Below are 20,884 nucleotides of genomic sequence, written 5' to 3' on the forward strand. Positions count from 1 at the left end.
GGATTAACTTCCCTTATCCATTACACCAAACGACCCCTAAGAACTAAGAAGAAAAGAGGAAAAAAACACAAAACCAGGTCTTGTGTATCATTAATTACAAACAGATACTGATTAATTAGAGAGCCCCTGTTTTAATAAAATAGAACACACAGAGTTTCGCTCAGTTCTTTACAAAATTTGAAGTTTTGAACTTGTCCAAATTGAAAGCTCTTCTCCTTCTTCTCCACAAAGAAACTTAGGGTTTTGTTTTGTTACTGGTTGAATTTGAATCCAATGGCGTCTGTGTACATTCCAGTACAAAACTCGGAAGAGGAAGTTAGGGTAGCATTGGACCAACTCCCTAGGGATGCTTCTGACATTCTTGACATTCTTAAGGCCGAACAAGCTCCTCTTGATCTCTGGCTTATAATTGCTGTAAGTTTCACTTCATATATACAGATGAGATTTATGTTGCTTAGTTTGTTACTGGAGTTTCATTTGACCTTTTTGTGTTGTTGAATTTTGCTATTGATATATGTCTTTACATCTGTTTTAATGCGAATGTATGGGCATTGACAGGGTTTTTTGTTTGATTATACATGTAGGAGCCATGTCCTATGGTTTTTTGTGTTTGGTTAACTATTGAGCCCATGATTTAGTTTTGGTTGATGATATTAGAGTAGTTTTTACAAATTTAATAAAGATAACATGCATGATAAGTCTCACGTTTTACAACATTTGGTTGTTGTTTTTCTAAAAGTTCTCTATTAGATATTCTCATCTAATGTTTCTTATGTTTAGGTAATCACACCTTGTTGTTGATGTTACATTTCATACTTCACACTGCTTTTCTATTTGTTATTATGTTTATCTTCACTCCTATTTTCCCTTTCCATCTGAGCCGAGAGTCTTTTAGAAACAACCTCTCTACCTTCAAGAAGTAGAGGTAAGGCCTTCACCTGAACCCACTTTGTGAGATTTCACAGGGTATGTTGTTGTTGTTGTAAAAGTTCTCTTTTCATCCCCTTACAAATGTATGCTGGTTTTTTCTCAGAGGGAATATTTCAAACAAGGCAAAGTCGATCAGTTTCGGCAAATCTTGGAAGAAGGGTCTAGCCCAGGTACTTATTTGTGTTTATACTAGTTGATTGACTCTGATACATTTCAGTGCATTGAATGGTTATTTATCAAGTCTCACTGAAAAGTCGGAGAACGTGTAGTTTCTGTCTTTCTTTCTTGAAAAAGACTAATTCCTATTGCACACTGTTATGGTGCAGAGATTGATGAATATTATGCAGATGTGAGGTATGAGAGGATCGCCATTCTAAATGCATTAGGTGCATATTACAGTTATCTTGGGAAGATTGAGACAAAACAAAGAGAAAAGGAAGATCACTTTATAATGGCAACTCAATATTATAATAAAGCATCCAGAATTGACATGCACGAGCCCTCTACGTGGGTTGGGAAAGGTGACCATTATTTCATTTCATTAATGTGGATATTACTGCTTGAAACAAGTAAATCGATGCCTTTTTGCAGTTGAGATTTAAAATCATTTTTCTGAAGTGGAGCAATTTACATTTAATTGAACACTTGTAACAGATAGGACATTTCTTTTGATAAGGCTCTAACATATTTAAGATTTCACTGAGATGTGATTATCCTACTTAATTGTTTTGGTTAAGTAAACAGCCTCTCTACCTTACCAAGGTAGGGGTAAGGCTGCATACACACCATGCTCCCCAGACTCCACTTGTAGGATTACATTGGGTATGCTGTTGTTGTTGTTGTTGTAATTGTTTGGTTAAGTCTACAGACGTTCCAGGGGCTGCATGGATGTAATTTAACCAGGGTTTTCAAACTTCTGATTTCCCCCCTCTATTCACATTGGAAAAAGAGTTGCCTAAAATTACTTCTTTTGATAAGGAGGGTTGCTTGATATTTACTAAAAACATATTGGTTATCATGTAAAATTGCTTCATTAACTTTTTTGATGAAGAAAAAAAAAAAAACATCGAGTTCCCCCCCTGCTATTCACTTTGGTAAGATGGTTGCCTGAACTTCTTAGGAGCTTGTAGGCTCTGCCAAGCATATTTGTTGAGTTTCTGACCTGTGTTTGAGGGAGTGAGTTTTTCATCACGGTTGTAATAAACCCTACTTTTGCAACACTTCCGTAGAATATAAGGTTGTATAAGCTGGAAAAAAAAGGTGTAATAGTATCCGTGTAATTATTTACCAACCGGATGAGCATTCACATGCTTTACAGGTCAGCTTTTACTTGCCAAGGGCGATGTAGAGCAGGCATTTGCTGCTTTCAAGATTGTACTTGATGGAGATCGTGATAATGTTCCTGCTCTCCTGGGTCAGGTAAGCCTATTCCATGCTTGTTTTCTTTTCAAAAGCATTAAATATGTCAATTTTTTTACACGTTATGAAGTTAAGAACTACCTAGCTTATAACATGATGCTGGTTGTTCTGCTTAAACCCTTCAATATGGGTGGAAGTGAAATTAATCTACTGCTCAAGAACTGTGATGTTGATGACCATGGTGACATATTAAGGATAATTAATTGAAGAACTACAGCTTTTGGATGATATCATGTGCTCTGCTGCACAAGAACAGTGATGTGGATGACTATGGTAACATGTTATGGATAGTTAACTGAACAGCTGCACCTTTTGTATGATGTAATTTTTTCTTATAAAAGAAATTGTTTGAAGATCTTTTTTCTCTTTGTGCTCCGCTGCAAAATCCTTGTAAGGATATGCTAATTCCAAGTGTTATAATCTTGTATCGACTCTCATAGCAACCCCAATCTTTTGCAGGCCTGTGTTCAGTTTAGCCGTGGACGATATTCTGATTCACTGGAGCTATATAAGGTTCATCGTCGATCCATTACTTATAGGCTAATTTGTTGGCTTTGGATAGGAGAATGGGCGTCGCTTCCCCTTCTTCATGCCAAATGAAAAAAAAATCCAGTTGGGAAACATCATAACTAATCTAGCATGTATAATGTTAAATAGCTCTCTAGATATTGTTAGAAGAAATGATATTGACTCTATGTTGCCTTTTTTTTTTTTTTGGCTCATATGTATTTGGTAGAGGGCCTTGCAAGTGTATCCTGACTGTCCTGCTGCGGTAAGGCTCGGAATAGGTCTCTGTAGATACAAATTGGGCCAATTGGATAAGGCAAAACAGGCATTTTGTCGTGTCTTGCAGGCAAGTGTAGAATTTTGCGTTGATAAGTTTATTATAATTCTTTTTGTCATGCTTAACTGATGAACACCCCTTTGGGGTGCGGCCCTTCCCCGTTCCTTGAGGGAACGTAGGATGCTTCGTCACCAGACCCCCCTTATTTTTATTTTCAACTGATATGACTTTCTTGTAACTACTTCGGAATGTATAGTTGGATCCAGAAAATGTGGACGCTCTGGTGGCACTAGCAATTCTGGATCTGCAAAACAATGAAGGTGCGCTTTTCCCTTAGATTGATATGTCGAGTCTGTATATGTGATTGAAGTTAATTCTGCACCTTCTAGGCAGGCGATACACTTAAAAGCCAGATTGCTGCACAACCTTCTAGGAGAAAAAAAGTGACCCATACGATTTAGTTTGCTTCTTCAGAGAAAATTAATTCTGACCCGTGTATCTGGAAAGTGTCGTTATGATATTACTTATCTTGTTTAGAAAGCTCTACTTGAGATTTCTCAGGAATTATAGTTGTGCTAGTATCCTGATTTTAGTTATGTGAAAGTAGAGTCTATAGCAGTATTTTTGTCTAACTTAATGTCAGCACTGCATGTACAGCTTCTGGTATTAGGAGAGGAATGGAAAAGATGCAAAGAGCCTTTGAGATATATCCTTACTGTGCAATGGCTCTAAATTATCTGGCCAATCATTTTTTCTTCACTGGCCAGCATTTCCTTGTGGAGCAATTGACTGAGACTGCACTTGCTGTAACTACTCATGGGCCAACTAAGTCTCATTCGTACTACAATTTGGCACGCTCCTACCACAGCAAGGTCTGAAGATGCACAACTCTTTAATACTTTTCGCAGCAGTAATTGAGTGATTCTTGTTTATGATTCCCCCTGAAGCTTTATTCTGATGATATTTATTTTGTTTCCCATGACTAAAGGGTGACTATGAGAAAGCTGGAATGTACTACATGGCGTCTGTGAAAGAAAGCAGTAAGCCACATGAATTTGTATTACCCTATTATGGTAAGTGATTTTCTTCCTGCTGTCTGTCACTAAATATTTGAAAAACACCAAAAAACTGTTTCGTTCCAGTTTACTCACAAAAATTCAAAAACAACTCAAATTTGTTTTCATGGCCAAACACAACTTATTTTCAAGTATTATTTTCCACATTGAAAACAAAAACAACTTTTTTCAAATACTCACAATTTTCATGGCCAAACAACGTGCAACAAAAGCTTTAGGCTGTCAATTGGGAAATAAAACTTGCCAACTAGATCATTCTTTTTTATCTGTTTCACCATTTTCTTTGCTTGTCTAAGTTAGGATTGGGACAAGTACAGCTGAAGTTGGGAGATCTTCGGAGTTCGTTGGCGAATTTTGAGAAAGTCTTGGAGGTTCATCCTGAAAGTTGCGAGGCAGTGAAAGTGAGTTGATACTTGATACAGTACTTTGCTGGGACTGACTATTGTCAACATTTTATTATTATTAAGAAACTTGACAACTATTCTGGTCATTGCTTTAAGTTCTGACTATTGTCAACATTTTGCTTTTGTTATTTGAATAGTTTATCTTTTTCTTTTTTTGCAGGCTCTTGCACACATTTATGTTCAGCTTGGCCAGGCAGAGAAGGTTCAGGAATATTTGAAGAAAGCCACAAAAATTGATCCTCGTGATCCCCAGGTATTTTTATGTGTATAATGCATCTAAAAAAATGCCAGTCACTCTCTGAATGACTAAACAAGTACCAGCTAACGAACCAAACCTCCACTAATAACTAAGATTGCTCGGTGCTGGATAATCTATCAAATGCTGATAGGTTGTTTAAGAAAGGAGATTCGTTTTTTTTCAGTTATTTTATATAATATCTTTTGAAAGCCCTTTGTAGGAACAGGGAACTAAAGAAAATAGGGGAAAAAAGGAAAAATGAACAAATAAAGATAGTTTCTGAATAAAGGGCATGTGATGCTGATGCGATCCTCCTATAGTTTCTGAAAAAAGGGCATGTGATGCTGATGCAATCCTCCTAGTCTCTTGAGTACTAGAGGGGTGGGAGTTTTAAATCTATTAGAATGTGATTTGAAGTGTAATACCATTGTCCTGCTGTTTTTGTTTATAAAATGAACTCAACGAACTCATTGTTTTTTTTATAAGAAATTGTTGGTTTACAACATCTGAATAGCTATATAATCCTTATGCAATGGTGCTGTGAGTAACACCATGACTAATGGCTTTGTACATGTAACCGTATTAAAAGCTGGAAAATTATCTCTTTTGCGTCTTAATAATATTCTAATTTTCTGTTTATGTACTAGATTTGGTGAATTTATTAATTTCCGTTTATCCTAATTGCCATATCAGATAACCTAATTTCTCAAAAGACTGAACATTCACCCCATCATTATTGAGACAATTTTTACTTTGCCATATTTTTCGAAAGAAATGCTAGTAAGGTGAATTTGGAATGTCTTCCCTGCTCCTTGAAACACTAAAAAATATTCTTTTCCATGTCTTCTTTTCTTGGAGCTTGTCATCCCCTCTTTTCATATATAATAACTCTTGCAATGGTACATTCATATAGGAGTGTTTATAGTGTTCAAGTTTTTCATATATAGTAACTCCTCTATTTTGGGTCGGTTTGATTCAATTTACCAATGTCTAGGAAGTTTTCTTTTTCTCTAATATCTCAATTTGTATGAAAGTTGATCCATCTGTTTTGTTTTACATGATAATATTTGATTGGATGTAGAGTTAAGAGGTTAATTTGACTTGTGTATTTTGTTGGTGCTAGTGGAAGAAAATATTTTTCAAAAGGCCAGAAGAAGGTAGTCTAGTGGGTCTGTTTGACTCATTTATCGGGATTGTGTAATATCTCTTTATATCTGAAAGCTTATAATTGTTTCCATTTTTTTTTAAGGGTGGTAACTTTGGTCTATTAATATCCACATGTATACTACAACCAAAAGTGTAGCCCCCCTTCAAAAAAGTATTACATCTTACAGAAGGTTTGAGCTTTATCAAACTGATGCCTATAGACAATCTAGTACATCAAAGATGTCTTTTGTTCTAGCTAAAATATCTTGTTTACACCAAAAATAGAAAAGAGCTAAGCAATTCATTCACATTCTCAAAGCTCCTATTGTTCATCTCTTTCCAAATTGTCCACCAAATGCATGCTTGGACAATCTTCCATATCTCCTTCTTCTTTGAAGCATTGCCATCCCTATTCCAGCTACTTAGAACTCCTTTGATGCTTCCTTGTTTCACCCACCTAATTCCCTTCAGGCAAATGAACATTTTCCATAGCTCCTCAGTCCACTTACAATGCAAAAAAAGATGGTTAAATGCTATTGTTCCATCTTGTATCACGGGGTGTAATGCTTTCATCCATTTAAAAATTAGACTACAATGGTGATCTAGGTGTCTCTACTTTTTGGTATACTACTTGTATTATGGGGACTTCTCCACTATTAATAAAATCATTTTCTTCGCCAAAAGATTTTGTACTAAGGATGGCATGACATCTTAAGTGAGATACTATTCTCTTCCTGAGTACCTGCTTTAATTATATTTTTTCATGCTTCATTGCAGGCCTTTTTGGATATAGGAGAGCTGTTAATTTCAAATGATCCTGCTGCTGCTTTAGAGGCCTTTAAAACAGTAAGGGCCTTGTATATTTCCATTTATCTCTGTATATTTGTTCAATTCACTTGCTTATGCTCCCAGTAGCAGAATGTACTTCTGTATTATTGAAGGAGTGATGAGGATAGCATGTAGAACTCAGTTGAGCATAAGAAGTTTCTTATTCTACTGATGAAAAAATTAAAGAAAATCGGTGTTCTTGATGGAAACATTCTCAAATTAGGCAGTCTTTCTGATCTTCAATACTTTGAGGATCCATCTTATATTGCTTTGACTTCAATATCAATCTATCTTTAGTTGAAAGGAAGAGTTAAAAATTATTTTCTCCCTAATTTTTTCTGATCGGTAAATTTGATCCCTAATTTTCCGTCTTCCAAAATTTGGAAGTTGCTCAAATTTCATTCATCCTTCTCGTTTCTTTGTTTCTTCTTAAAATTTCTTTCTCTTTTTGGATTGCAAGTCTACTATTCACTTCCATCTGTTCAATAAATAAGTCTTATTTTCAGGTTACAGATGTTTTAACTCTTCCCTGTAGTAGTTAGTTGTTGGTTAACTTGTTTATTAAAAGGTCGGTTGTTGAAAGTACTTGTTCGTCTGACTCAAGGTATTAGAGTTTCACATAGATGAGATGCATATATGGCATGCTTACATAGCGGCAACATTGGGCATCCAGAATTCTGCTTTGTCTAGCATCAGTGTTGTAAATTGCTCTTGATGGCCATGAATTTCTGAGGTTGATGTGAAATTTGCACAACACTGTTCATTATACTTTAACCTCTAAAAGAAGATTATTGTACACTTAAGGTAAGACCTCTCTAATTTTGCAGGCGCGTAATTTGCTTAAGAAATCAAATGAAGAAGTACCAATAGAGTTACTCAACAATATTGGCGTCCTCCATTTTGAAAGGGAAGAATTTGAGGTTTGTAAAGTTCCTTTTTGTTAGTGACTTCGAGTTGCTTGCATGTTTAGACCATCTCCAACCCATCTCTATTTTATCCTCCATTTTCTATCTTTGGAGGGTAAAATAGAGAATGCCCTCTCCAACCCACCTCCATATTACTCTTTATCCTCCATTTATAGAGATGTACTATTCACCTATCTATTTCACTTTTTGATTAATTTAATATTATTTCTATTATATCATTATTTAAGTCTTTATTATTTATAATTATTTTCTAAGTAATATAACATCTAAAAACATATTATTGATAAGTATACTACTTCCATTCTGTTCTATTTTATTTTAAAAAAAAATTGTCACTTTAAATACGTAATTTAAAATTATTTTAATATTATCTATATTATATAAGACTATTAATTAAGTCTTTAATATTTGTAATTATTTTTAAGTAATATATCATCTAAAAACATATTATTGATAAACCTTTCGGGGTGGCCCAGTGGTTTGGGCTTCCATGTTGGAGGTCTCAAGTTCGAAACCCCTTGCCAGCGAAAGCAAGAGGTTTGCCTTCTGGGTCGAGCTCGTCGCACCGGGCTTGCCTAGTGCGGGTTACCTCTCCTATGTGGTTTGCGAGCTATTGCACCTGTGCGCACCCAAAGGGTAGCGGCTGCAGGTTTCCCTTGTCATAAAAAAAAAAAACATATTATTGATAAGTATACTACTTCCATCCCGAATTAACAATTTTAATAAATATTTTTAAAATATTTTTTCACTTTAAATATGTAATTTAAAATTATAATTATTGTTCACTAAGAAGAATGCACAAAATTTACATGATAATTCAAACAGTCTACTTTTATGTTATAGTGATAAATTATTAAACTACACTTTTTAATGAGCGTGAAATTACTTGATGCAATAGTTCAAAATGGAATAGGAGAAGTAAACTACTACATGCATGAAATAATTGGATACAAGATGATATTGTTAATTTAAACAATTTTTAGCTACACGTAAAAAAAATAAGGACAAAAAATTGCTCATTTGAACTTCGTAATGCATTAATAGAGCGTTTATGAAAGCGACGTAATAATCTTGAAAGTTGAGATTTATGTAAAATTTAAAATAAATTTTATGAATGATGCAATATGTATTATGTAATTGCATTTCGTCAATGATTTCACTTTTATTTGAATTGTTCGTTAATATGTATTATATATAATATTTGTTGCAATTTAAGTTATTTAGAAATTTAGAATAAAATATAATTTTATCTTAAATGAAAAATTTGAAAAGAATAAAATTTTATATTACATGAAGATTATAATCTCGGGTGATTATTTGCAAAAAGAAGAAATGATTTATATTATGAAATAAGAACATAAGAATGAAATAGAAATAATAATATAATATTGAGGAGAGAGAAGAACATTTTTTTTTAAAGAGTAAAATAGAGAATTGGATTGGAGTTGGTTCTCTTAAAAAATAGAGAACTCTATATTTGGAGAGTAAAATAGAGGGTAGGGTTGGAGATGCCCTTAGATTTATCATTGCATTCTATAATGCATATCACTAACCTTTTCTGATTACTGATTTCCAGCTTGCTACACAAAGCTTCAAGGAAGCTTTAGGTGATGGCATATGGATTAGGTTCCTTGATGCTAAAGCACGGTCTGAGGATCCAACTTCTGGAGGGATTTTATATCCCAATGGTGAAGCACAATCTGATCTGTTAAAAAGTGCACAATATCCAATTGATGCCAGTGCATCTGTTCGACAATACAAGGACTTACAGCTATTTCATAGACTTGAGGAACAAGGAAGTACTGTGGAACTTCCTTGGAACAAAGTTTCGACACTCTTTAACATGGCAAGATTACTGGAGCAGTTGCATGACACAGAAACTGCCAGCATCTTTTACCGGCTTATCTTATTCAAGGTATGAAAACATGTCCAATTGGCACTATCACATTGATTATGAACTGACTTATTGGTGACATCTAATATTGATGATTTTTTTTGTTCTTGGTTGTTATATGATTAAGATGGTTGGACTTCTAAGAAGTAGTGCCCTTCAATGTTTTCCATATGCATTCCTAGATTGTTATTGGAAGGTCTGGGTATTTACAAAAGGGGAAAAATTGTAACAGTATGAGCTGCGCAGGTAAAAGACAGAAAGAAAACCTCAATCTAACGATTTATTAATAAAGCATGAGCTGTCACATCAAGGTCAAAATAATGTAAGACTAAGATAGTATTAGGATATGTTGATTAAGATAGTATTAGGATATATATAGATTACCTACATCACACCCCTTGGTGCGGCCCTTCCCCGGACCCTATATTAATGTGGGGTATTTTGTACTCCGCGCTGCCCCTTCTAATCTTCCATTGCTGTATAAAATTGTTAAACAAAAGACTATTGAGTTATTTATCAAAGAGATGTAAAATGGAAGATCCAAAATTAAAGAATATGAATACATTCATAGATTCATCAATTTTGTTTGCTGAGCCAAAAAAGGTGAATTCAAACATTGCTTTCAATTTTGATGGAAATGAAAAAGTAACCTTTTTAAAATTTGATAATCTTCGTTATAAAAAGTGAATCATTTAACAATTCTTGTATAGAACTATTACTAATTTATTTAGAAAGTTAATTGATGTTTATATCTTGCAAGCTTAATGAGAACCTCTCTCCAAATAAAAATGGTATGATAGTCACATGCTTTTGGTTATATTGTTGTCTAATTGTTTCTGATATCCTGTAAAAAAGATGGTAGATATAGGGTGATTGCATGAAGTCAATAATAATAAGCCGGAGAATCTCCCTATCTAAATGGAAGGGGTAAGTTTCTTTACCTCAGCTGCTTCCTTTGCCACTACCTGCCCAATGTAATCAGGAACAAAGGTAGAGAATAGTATGAAGAGAAAGACAATCCCTCGTCTTAATCCCTACGGAGTGATTGAAGAAAGGAGAGTGGTGGCTTGCTTCTCCCAGAGACATCATCAGAAAACAACTTTAGGGAGGGGGTGAAAACATTCTGTTGATTACACTCTTTAATTGTCAGTTCTCCACATTTGGATATGAGTTATATAATATAGAGATGCTGATCTTTATAGCCATGGATAGATCTGTTATCTTACTATATATAATTATCTGAAACAATAGATTTTTCAGTAATAGATTATTGATAAAATATAGTAGAGTCATAGTGGGCTAATATATGACTTGAATCAATCAGGGCCTTTTAACTTTCTAGAACTTAATTAAACCAAAGAGTCGGGACTCTATTCATGCCCAATACAGATGGCCTTGTATAACTCTGTTGATGGTGCCTCATTACCTGTAAATAACACCACTGAAGGCTGAAGGGTGATTTTACTGTCCAAAAATCAATTAAAAGATTTCCTCTGTTTACAGTTTGAAAGCCAGTCAGAAGATGCAAATAACATGAATCTTATGGAGATTTTATATAACTGTTGCATCTCTTTGCACTTTGGCTTTATGTCATCTTTGGCAATCCCGTATGTAACCTCTTTTCCTAAATTTCAGTATCCAGAGTATGCAGATGCTTATCTGAGGCTGGCGTCCATTGCAAAAGCCCGAAATAATGTGCAGCTAAGCAATGAGTTGGTTGTTGTTCTCTCCTTGTATCGTTATTTGCAAACTGTCTTCTATTAACTCTCAATTACCCAAAAACCCCCTTCTACGAAAGATTTTCATTGACCATGAATTGTTGATGCGACCCCAACTCTTTTGGGACTAAGGCGTAGTTGTTGTCTGTTTACAGATTAGTGATGCGCTAAAGGTGAATGAGAAGTATCCAGATGCACTGCTAATGCTTGGAGATTTGGAACTTAAGAATGATGACTGGGTGAAGGCAAAAGAAACTTTTCGGGCTGCTAAGGATGCAACTGATGGAAATGATTCTTATGCTACTCTTTGTCTGGTGCATATGTTTGTTTGAAGCTGATTAAATTTCTCATCTCATGATTTTTGTTATTAGTTTGTGATTTGCATAATACCCATCTTGGACACGTTTTTTCTTGTCACCCAATTGTTTTGCTTGTTCCTTGATTTCTAGAAATTATTGACTTATCACTACAACTTTTATCCTTACTATTTAACCTTATAGTAGAACCTGGGACATCAGCTTATTATTAAATTTTCCTGTATTTTAAAGGGAAATTGGAATTACTTCGCGGCAATTCGGAATGAGAAAAGAGCTCCGAAATTGGAAGCAACTCATCTGGAGAAGGCTAAGGAACTTTATACAAAGGTATTGTTCTTCTCCCAGTAACTAGTTCAAATCTCAGGTTCCACCCATCCGTCAACAACCCCACCCAAGAGGATCAACACTATTCCCACTTACCCTCCCACATGACTGCAACTTCCACCTACAGTTTGGTGGTAGAGGTCCTCTACCAACCTCACTCATATATGACAGTTTACCATATAATTTGTGTGCTTTCCAATTCTTTGTAAGTTGCTATCTGTTGAAGCCACGTACTAACTGATATGTTTTGACGATAGGCTTAAAGTAAGGTTGTAATACCTTAGAGGAAGATGGACAATAGGCTCAAAATGAGACTAATATAGCATTGAAATGATTACCAAATTATCCAGCTTTTATTTTCAAGTTTCTCTATTTGAGATCTTTGGATGTCCCATGACTTCTCAAATTTGTTTGTCCATGAGGCATGGTGACCTTTCCCAATTCTTTTTTTGGTTGTGAATTAGATGGTTACTTTATATAATTCTATGATTAGTGTCCCACATTGGAAAATACGTGTTTAGTGTTGTGTAATGTATGTATATATTAAAGGCTTAGTGTAAGACAGTTAAGTAACGTATCTCAATAATATTTTTCCCATGCCTTTATTTCTCACATGGTATCAGAGTCTTGGTAAGGAATTCTTGCTGTGCAGTAACCAGCAAGTATGGGACAATCACCGTGCCTTCTTTTTGGTGATTTTTCAGGCAGATCACGCCACTCTTTCTCCAATGGGTCCACTAGTTGAGGAAACTCCAGCGAGAAAACCCCAGATAAACAATCCGCCAGATTCACCATCATGTGCTGGTGGAGCCTCCGTCTCCAGCGACGTGTCCGACACGCGCTCCAGGCGCATGAGACCTTTCTAGACCATCTTCCAAAACTGATCTTTTTTCCTTGGGTCGTCTAAGATTTCCGAGTCATCTCTCACTATTGTTCTGTAGATTTTGGTCATACTTTTCCGGTGACTTTTCTGAATTTCCCCTACACTGGGGGAATCAGTTGAAGCTTCTATACCTTGTCCAACTTGTTTAAAAATTCTTTCAGCCTGCTTTAGTCAAACAGCAACTTAGTAATTTTGGCAAGTTTTTCAGGCAGATCTGATAGTATTCTCTCCTCTGGTCAGCTTTAAAATTTGTGGTTATTTGCTAAAATCAGTGTTATCAAAAGCAAAAAGCGCAAAAAAGCTCCAAGTTCTTGTGGGGCTTTAAGTGCAAATAAAACATGCGCTTTAATGAAAAAAAGGTGCAAATGGAGAGAAATACAAATATATATATTTCGTCCAAGCCTAATAATTTATAAGCATGAATGACAAATATACGAACAAAAAAATTGAAAAATAATTACCATAAAGTGAAATATTAATTGTTTAGTGTCGTCTCCTCAGAAGAGGTTCATTGGCAAGGAAAAGTATGTCTCTGAACCTTGATGACGACACTGAAGCACACATTAAGCGAGGCGAAACGCTCAACACGTTTTGAGCTTCGCTTCAGGGCTTAAGCGTACTTTGATGACGACACTGAAGCACACATTAAGCGAGGCGAAACGCTCAAACATGTTTTGAGCTTCGCTTCGGGGCTTGAGCGTACCTTTGATAACATTGACTAAAATTTGTTTAGATTCTCTTTAATCCAAATTTCTTTCGAGTTTCATGCTTTTGGCTCCAAAAACACGGGAAGGGGATATCCAACTTTAGGAGTTCATTATGATATTTGGGGTCCTAGTAGAGTCGGATCAACTTTAGGATTTCATTAGTTTGTTGGTATGATGGATGAATATTCCAGATGTATTGGGGTTTTATTAATGGAAAATCATTCTGAAGTTTTCTATACTCAAGAGTTTTTGCTGAAATATAAAATCAATTTGGTGTTTCTATTCATACTTTTGTAGTAATAATGCCATAGAATACTTATCCTAGTTTAGCCGTTTATGACTTCTCAATGCTCTTTTTTTTTTAACCCCTCCCCAGGAGCTCCCACCCATTTTGCTCTCTTGGTGACTCGAACTCACAACCTTCGGGTTGGAAGCGAGGGGTGCTTACCATTTGAGCAACTCCTTCTTGTCCTCGTGCTCTCAAGAGTGTCTTACTTGGTTATTTTTGAGTTTAGAAAGGGCTTTATTGCTACTCATCTGGCCTTCATCGGTATCTTATGTTAGCTGATGTTAGATTGTTTGAGCTCAACCTTACTTTACATCTTTTGATCATCTTATATCTCTTAGGTATTGCCTATACCAACTTTTGAGTAATCTATTGTTACCCGTGTTTTGGGAAGTGAGAAGCAGAAAAAAGAGACGAGGGCTCACTTCACAGAAGCAAGAAGCGTGAAGCGAAGAACACACTTTTTCCAAATAAAACGCTATTTAGTATAAATATAAAATATATTAAATATGCATAGATAAATAATCAAGAATTTAATAGAGGTAACATATTAAACAAATCTTTCAATTCTTAGATTAAAAAGTAAATAATAGATTCTAGAAATAGATAGTCAATAATCCTCATAAGTCTCAACATATAAAGCAAATGCATAACCAAATCACAAATGGAGCAAAATCCTATTCTTCAACAGGATCCTCAAACTCTTGAAGTGCCATCAACTAGGGTTCTACTTGGTCCTCATCTTCTTCATCATCAGAGGGCTCATCAACAAGGGGCTCTACTTGAATTGGGACTTGAAACCCCCCGTCCCCAAAAAAAAAAAACAAAAAAAAACCCATAAATATTCTCCTCAACACCCCTTGCCATAGCAACATCACCATAAGTGAGACATTCTCCTTTGTATGCTTCTTTATCTTCATGATTTTGGGTGCTCCAGTTAACCCTTAATTTTCATCATCAATATTATCCAACAAAATTGGATCAATGGTATTGCGAGCATTGTAATGCCGCACCAATGTTCTACTATATTTGATGAACACTAGATCGTTGAGGTGTTTTAACTCAGGCCTATTTCTCTTTTTAGTATGGATTGCTCGTAGAAAGTAATTTATAGGAGGACATAGGACAATTAAGATACCATTTAATTTAGTAATTATGACTTAAGCTTTTCAAGAAACTTCTCAATTAATAAACACCTTACACATGTAGAATATTCATAAGAAAGTACAAGCAATTCCTTTCGTTAATCAATTACCCAAAAAGGACATTCAATTGAGATAGAGTAGTCAAAGTTCTAACATCTAAAGAATTAGTTTTATACTATACTATTTTATATATTTGTTAGAATTATACTAATATATATATGAACTTTATATGTAACTATACATTCGACAGGGTATTCGGTATTTCAGCATTTTTATATAAATATTGTACCTAATTCCAAACTTTTTAAAAATGGATACCAAGTACCATAATACCAAAACTGCGGTATCAAACATTTCGGTTTTAATATGGTATTCGGTATCTAGAATACCATGCCCACCTTTACTTGTATTAGTTACATTTGCAACAGCTTGGTACAAATGGCATATATGCACCGGCTTGAGAGGGGTAGTTAGATAATTCGTCTATAAAATACTATGCTTAGTGTCCCACATTTGAAAATAGGTATATAGGACGGTGTAAAGTATGTATATAAATAGGTCTTGGTGTAAGACAGTTAAGTAACACACCTCAACAATAATTTTCTGTCCGTTGATTTCTCACAAGTTGCTTGTCCAATGTAGTCTTTAAAAGTGCATCAAGTGTGTGAATTGACTTCGTCAGTTATTTGCTTATTTTATTAATTTTTGAATTTTTGGAGATAAGGTTATGGAGTTTTGTGTATCTTTACAGGAGACCATAAAAAATTACTGTAAATGTGCTAAGTAGGATAATGGAGCAACTTAAATTTATGTGTATATTGGATTTCTTTTTTTAGCGCATGTGTCTAGGTGTTCTTAGTGAGATAATTGTATACGTCAAAAGAAGTTATTTAACGTGTCATAAGTTTGTTTTGTATGCCATACAGTCTTTTGAAATGGACTTCATTTTGTTTAAGCTTCAAACTTCCTTTTTGGGATTTTTCTGTTTGCATTTTGATAAGACTCTTGGTTGAACATTTTCAGTTGTCTGATGTGTAAAATACTGTTCATTCCATCAGGTTCTCTTCCAGCATAATGCAAATCTCTATGCTGCAAATGGTGCTGGTGTTGTTTTGGCAGAAAAAGGTCAATTTGATATTTCAAAGGATCTTTTCACACAGGTCTGTTAACTTTTTCTACTTCTACATGGTTGAGGCAAAAGTCCCAAGTTTATGAAGTATCTGCTGGACCTTAATCTTGTAGGTTCAAGAAGCTGCCAGTGGAAATGTTTTCGTCCAGATGCCTGATGTGTGGATTAATCTTGCACATGTTCACTTTGCTCAAGGCAGCTTTGCATTGGCTGTGAAAATGGTATGTTCTTGTGATCTCTTCAATTTTTAGCTATTTCTCAGGGTTGATATTTCCACAGCACTGAATATGTTGATGCCTTGTTCTTGCAGTATCAAAATTGCCTGCGGAAATTTTATTATAATACCGACAGTCAGGTGCTTCTTTATTTAGCAAGAACACATTATGAAGCTGAACAGTGGCAGGATTGTAAAAAGACTTTATTAAGAGCCATCCACTTAGCACCTTCAAATTATACGTTGAGATTTGACACTGGTGTAGCACTACAGAAATTTTCAGCCTCAACGTTACAAAAGACCAAGCGGACTGTTGATGAGGTTCACTGCAATAATCTTCTCCTTTCTTCCTCTCCTTCCTCTTTCATCCTCCCCTTTGTCAAACTAAAATGAATGGGTTTCTTTATTTTAGTCCCGTTAACTGCTCTTCCTCGTGGACATTTTAAAATATATATCATATGTTGTGATGATTTCATGATTTTCTGATAATGATTTAGTTCCTTTTAACTGTTCTTCCTTGTTCATGTTCTTAATATGTGTGATACGCTGTGATGAATTCATGATTTTCTAGATAAGATGCAAGTCCATCATGTGTGCATATGATACCTATTCAATAGGCCTTTAATGACATATTTGTGCCACATATCTATATTGAACCAGCATAGTCTTTGAAGCTGAAGCCTTGTGGTGGACAGGATGAGGGAAGCAAGGCTGAGCTGGTTTGGGCATGTGAATAGGAGGTGCACCAGTAAGGAGGTGTAAGAGGTTGTCTATAATAGGCTTGAGGAGAGGTAGAGGTAGGCTGAAGAAGAATGCGGGGGGTGGGGATAATTAGACAAGACATGACTCATCTTCAGCTTATTGAGGAGATGACCCAAGATAGGAAGGTATGGAGGTTGAGGATTAGAGTAGGTGAGTGGTGTTGTACTTTGGGGGGGGGCGCGGTAGTCCTCTCTTCTCATCTTTTCATTATTTAGCTGTACTAGTTTGTATTCGCGTATACCTTAGGCTTAATTTTTACTACTATGTGTTGTTTTGTTCATCCTGATCTTTGCCATCTTTATTCCTTACAATCTATTGTTGTGATTACACTTCTTTCAAGCCAAGGTCTACCGGAAACAACCGCTCAACCCCACACCCTATACAACCGCTCTACCCCACACCCCACAAAGTAGCGCTAAGGTCTATGTACATCCTACCCTCCCAACACCCCACTTGTGGGATTACACTGGGTATGTTGTTGTAGACTTGTAGTCTGTGGAGCTGAAAGAGAGATGCAGGGGGAGTAGCACTACTAGGTTCAATGAAGATGTTACTAAAAAGATATGTACATACTACATACCCAGATCTGAAAGAAGAATAGAGCCTAGCTGAATACGAGGAAGAAGAGTCAGAATAATATTTGTGACAGCTGAATCTTAACTAAACCCAAAGCTGTTTAAGTTTTAGTTGGAGAACCAAGAAGGAGGACCTTTTCAACTCAGGTTACCTGTGCCTGGTTGGAGTAATGTGATTGCTGCACGGTCTATTATGTCCAACTGGTTGATCTTAGGAAATATAGTTGATCTATGCCAAGATTGGCTTAGCACCACCTAGGTTCGCATATATTGATACTTTGGCTAAATGTATTACTACCTCCCTTTCAATTTGTTTGTTTGACTTTTCTTTTTAGTCTGTTTCAAAAAATGCCTCTTTCCCTTTTTGACAACTCTTTAATTGCAACTTTCTGCGTGGCTTGTTTAAGACCACAAGAGTAAAGGACATTTAGGTACATTTTACCTCCCTTTAGTGTAAGACCACAAGATTCAACAATTTTTTAATACTTTCTTGAACTCTTGTCTGTGCCAAGTTAAAAACCGGACAAACAACAGAGGGAGTATTTGCTTACTTACTTTACAGGTAGTTTGAGAGTTTGAGTGCTATATTTTATCATACATTCTATAATTAGATCACAAACAAAGAAATAGGGGCATCTCCAGTTCTTATGTTTGTATCTTTTTTTTTGACGGTGTAGGTGAGGGCAACAGTTGCAGAGCTGAAGAATGCAGTTCGCTTATTCAGTCTATTGTCTGCAGCTTCAAATCTTCATGTTCATGGATTTGATGAGAAAAAAATCGAAACTCATGTTGGATACTGCAAGCACTTGCTTGAGGCTGCAAAAGTTCATTGTGAGGCAGCTGAGCGGGAAGATCAACAGAATAAGCAGAGAATAGAACTTGCTCGTCAGGTCACATTGGCTGAAGAAAATCGTAGAAAAGCCGAGGAACAGAGAAAATATCAAGTTAGTTCTTTATAGCACTGCATCTTATGCTTATAGCTTTTGTTGCATGCTTTTTTACTCACATGCCTTGTGGAAACAGCTAGAGAGACGAAAACAAGAGGATGAACTCAAGCAAGTGATGCAGCAAGAGCAGCATTTAGAGCGTATTAAGGTATATTTTCTCATAGTCACTGCTATAACAATTGTTGCGAGGTCACATCATCTTTATACTTGGAGAAGTTATTGTAATAAATTTCTGAGCTCCAAAAGAAGAAAAATTTACACTATCTTCACATTAGTAGCCTCACTTTCTCCACATGGATACCATTTCAGGTTCTAGTCCTTGAACTTTTCAATTTGGGATATAGAATTTTTTTAAGAATTTTTCACCTGAGTACTTTTGAATAAAAGAAGTCAGTTGGTTTAAGATTATTTAAAAAATGGCATTTACACTATTTTTATTAACTAAGGATTGACAGGTTTATTTTCTTGTTTAGTTGATGGCATAATGTCTGAAGTATGATAAAAAATACTAAAATAGAAGCTATAGCAGTTATGTGGATGGTGTAAACTTGTCAAGGTTTACAGAGCCGTTGAAGGTTGTGCTTCATTGAGTATATATATGCCATTAAGATGCATAAGAGAATATAATCTGTTTTAGGAAACAGTTGTTGATCTCTAAACTGCAATGTGAAAATTGTACTTTAGTTGGTTTACATATCATTGCTCTTCATCTCTCTTCAGTTCTTCAAGAATAGGAAGTTCAGTTGCACTAAGTTTAATACTTACATATTTTGCCTCTAGGAACAATGGAAAAGCAGTACTCCTGCCTCTAAACGGAAAGACAGGCCCCAGAATGAAGATGACGAGGGCGGGCATGGTGAGAGGAGGAGGAAGAAAGGTGGGAAGCGGAGAAAGAGGGACAAGAAATCTCATTACGAATCTGAGGAAGCAGAAGCTGAGATGGATGATCAGGAAGAAGTGGAGGATGTTGACCGTAACAGAAATTATGAAGAATCTTATGATCAAACAAATGATCATGATGATCAAGCAGAGAATAATCCACAGGATCTACTTGCAGCAGCTGGGCTTGAAGATTCTGATGCCGAGGATGACACTGTAATCTCTCTCTCTTCTCTTGGTGCATATATGTTTTCTCCTTCCACTGTTACACGTTTGGTACAAGGGATGGAGAGGGTAATTTGGAGCATGCTTGGTCATCTTATTGGGCAAATGTCTTTTTCCTTTAAGTGGTTTGGTAGAACTGGAAGGGATGTAAAGGGCATTTACTTCCTCGTTCCTATCTAAACTTGAGTACTTGGAAATTCTGATCTGTCAATAAAAACAAGAAAATTAACCCTTGTGACTCCTCTTTTACTTGCCTACCTCTTCTCTTTCCAACCAACCAAAACATTATGTTTGGCTCACATTAGGTTTCCTGAAAAATAGAGGAACCTTTTAATTTTTCATCTTCCCATATGAACGGTGCTCTTCTGTTTATATCACATTCACTCTTCCGAGTTCAAAGAAAGATCAAGTCATGCATAGAATGTTTTGGTTTACTGATTCTCTTTTTTTTTGGATTGCTGAAGGTTGCACCTTCATCAAATGCAAGTCGGCGAAGGCAGGCACTGTCAGAATCAGATGAGGATGAGCCATTGCAGAGGCAGGGAAGTGATGGAGAAGATGGAGAAAATGTTGCTGCAGATGATGATGAATGAAGATGGAATACATCTACAATTTCTAGTTTGGTTGATGACAAGATTGTCAATATTCCTTCCTTTTGTGTAAAACACAGTGGGATTTCTGTTGCCTCTTTCTAGGCCTGGCTGCGTTATAGTTTTTGTTTCCTGGGGTAGACTAGCCTGGGTTATTGGTAGGAAGAAAAGGTAAATGTAGCTCAAGTTATAGACAAACAGCTATACTGTAAATGCACAAGCTTAACAGCCACCCATTTGTGTTGATGGGGTTGTTTGATAGGGTGTATAAGAATAATGCTAAATAGAGTGTATTAGTAATGCTTGCATTAATAATGTTTGTATTATTAATGTTGGAATTAGTTATACATAGACTATTTCTTATGCATGGTTTGTTTGGTCATTGGCGTAGTAAAAATAACATTCATTGCATAAAAATATTTACTTACAAAAATACTTTTCACAATTATTGTGGAAAAGATGTAAAAAAGATTTTGAGGGGTAATGGGTCTATAGCCATGCTAATGCATGTATTAAAACCCCTTGTATTATTGATACC

The 20,884-nt window shown here is 35.7% G+C and overlaps 1 protein-coding gene across 1 annotated transcript; it reads left to right on the forward strand.

The window, feature by feature from the left end:
- The first annotated feature begins 159 nt into the window (after window positions 1-159).
- On the forward strand, window positions 160-20,673 carry LOC125811287 (protein CTR9 homolog). The gene is made up of 24 exons (XM_049490792.1): window positions 160-414; window positions 1,034-1,100; window positions 1,257-1,451; window positions 2,249-2,349; window positions 2,809-2,862; window positions 3,086-3,202; window positions 3,390-3,453; window positions 3,791-4,005; window positions 4,122-4,206; window positions 4,510-4,610; window positions 4,774-4,866; window positions 6,775-6,843; window positions 7,653-7,745; window positions 9,328-9,666; window positions 11,281-11,361; window positions 11,519-11,677; window positions 11,912-12,007; window positions 16,084-16,185; window positions 16,268-16,375; window positions 16,465-16,689; window positions 18,383-18,649; window positions 18,729-18,800; window positions 19,433-19,747; window positions 20,221-20,673. The coding sequence occupies exons 1-24, from the start codon at window positions 274-276 to the stop codon at window positions 20,347-20,349; spliced, it is 3,288 nt and encodes a 1,095-aa protein (XP_049346749.1). The 5' UTR covers window positions 160-273; the 3' UTR covers window positions 20,350-20,673.
- Window positions 20,674-20,884: the final 211 nt, after the last annotated feature.

This window comes from Solanum verrucosum, unplaced genomic scaffold (genome assembly GCF_900185275.1).
Source record: "Solanum verrucosum unplaced genomic scaffold, falcon-dt-bn FXZP01000109.1, whole genome shotgun sequence".
Lineage (NCBI taxonomy): Eukaryota > Viridiplantae > Streptophyta > Magnoliopsida > Solanales > Solanaceae > Solanum > Solanum verrucosum.

What these genes read in the sequence shown, in the direction of transcription:
- LOC125811287 (XM_049490792.1), top strand. Translation starts at nt 274, where the DNA reads ATGGCGTCTGTGTACATTCCAGTACAAAACTCGGAAGAGGAAGTTAGG. An exon ending in TGCAGCTAAGCAATGAGTTG is followed by an intron (nt 11,362 to 11,518) that starts GTTGTTGTTCTC and finishes GTCTGTTTACAG; the next exon opens with ATTAGTGATGCGCTAAAGGT. An exon ending in TTGCATTGGCTGTGAAAATG is followed by an intron (nt 16,376 to 16,464) that starts GTATGTTCTTGT and finishes TTGTTCTTGCAG; the next exon opens with TATCAAAATTGCCTGCGGAA.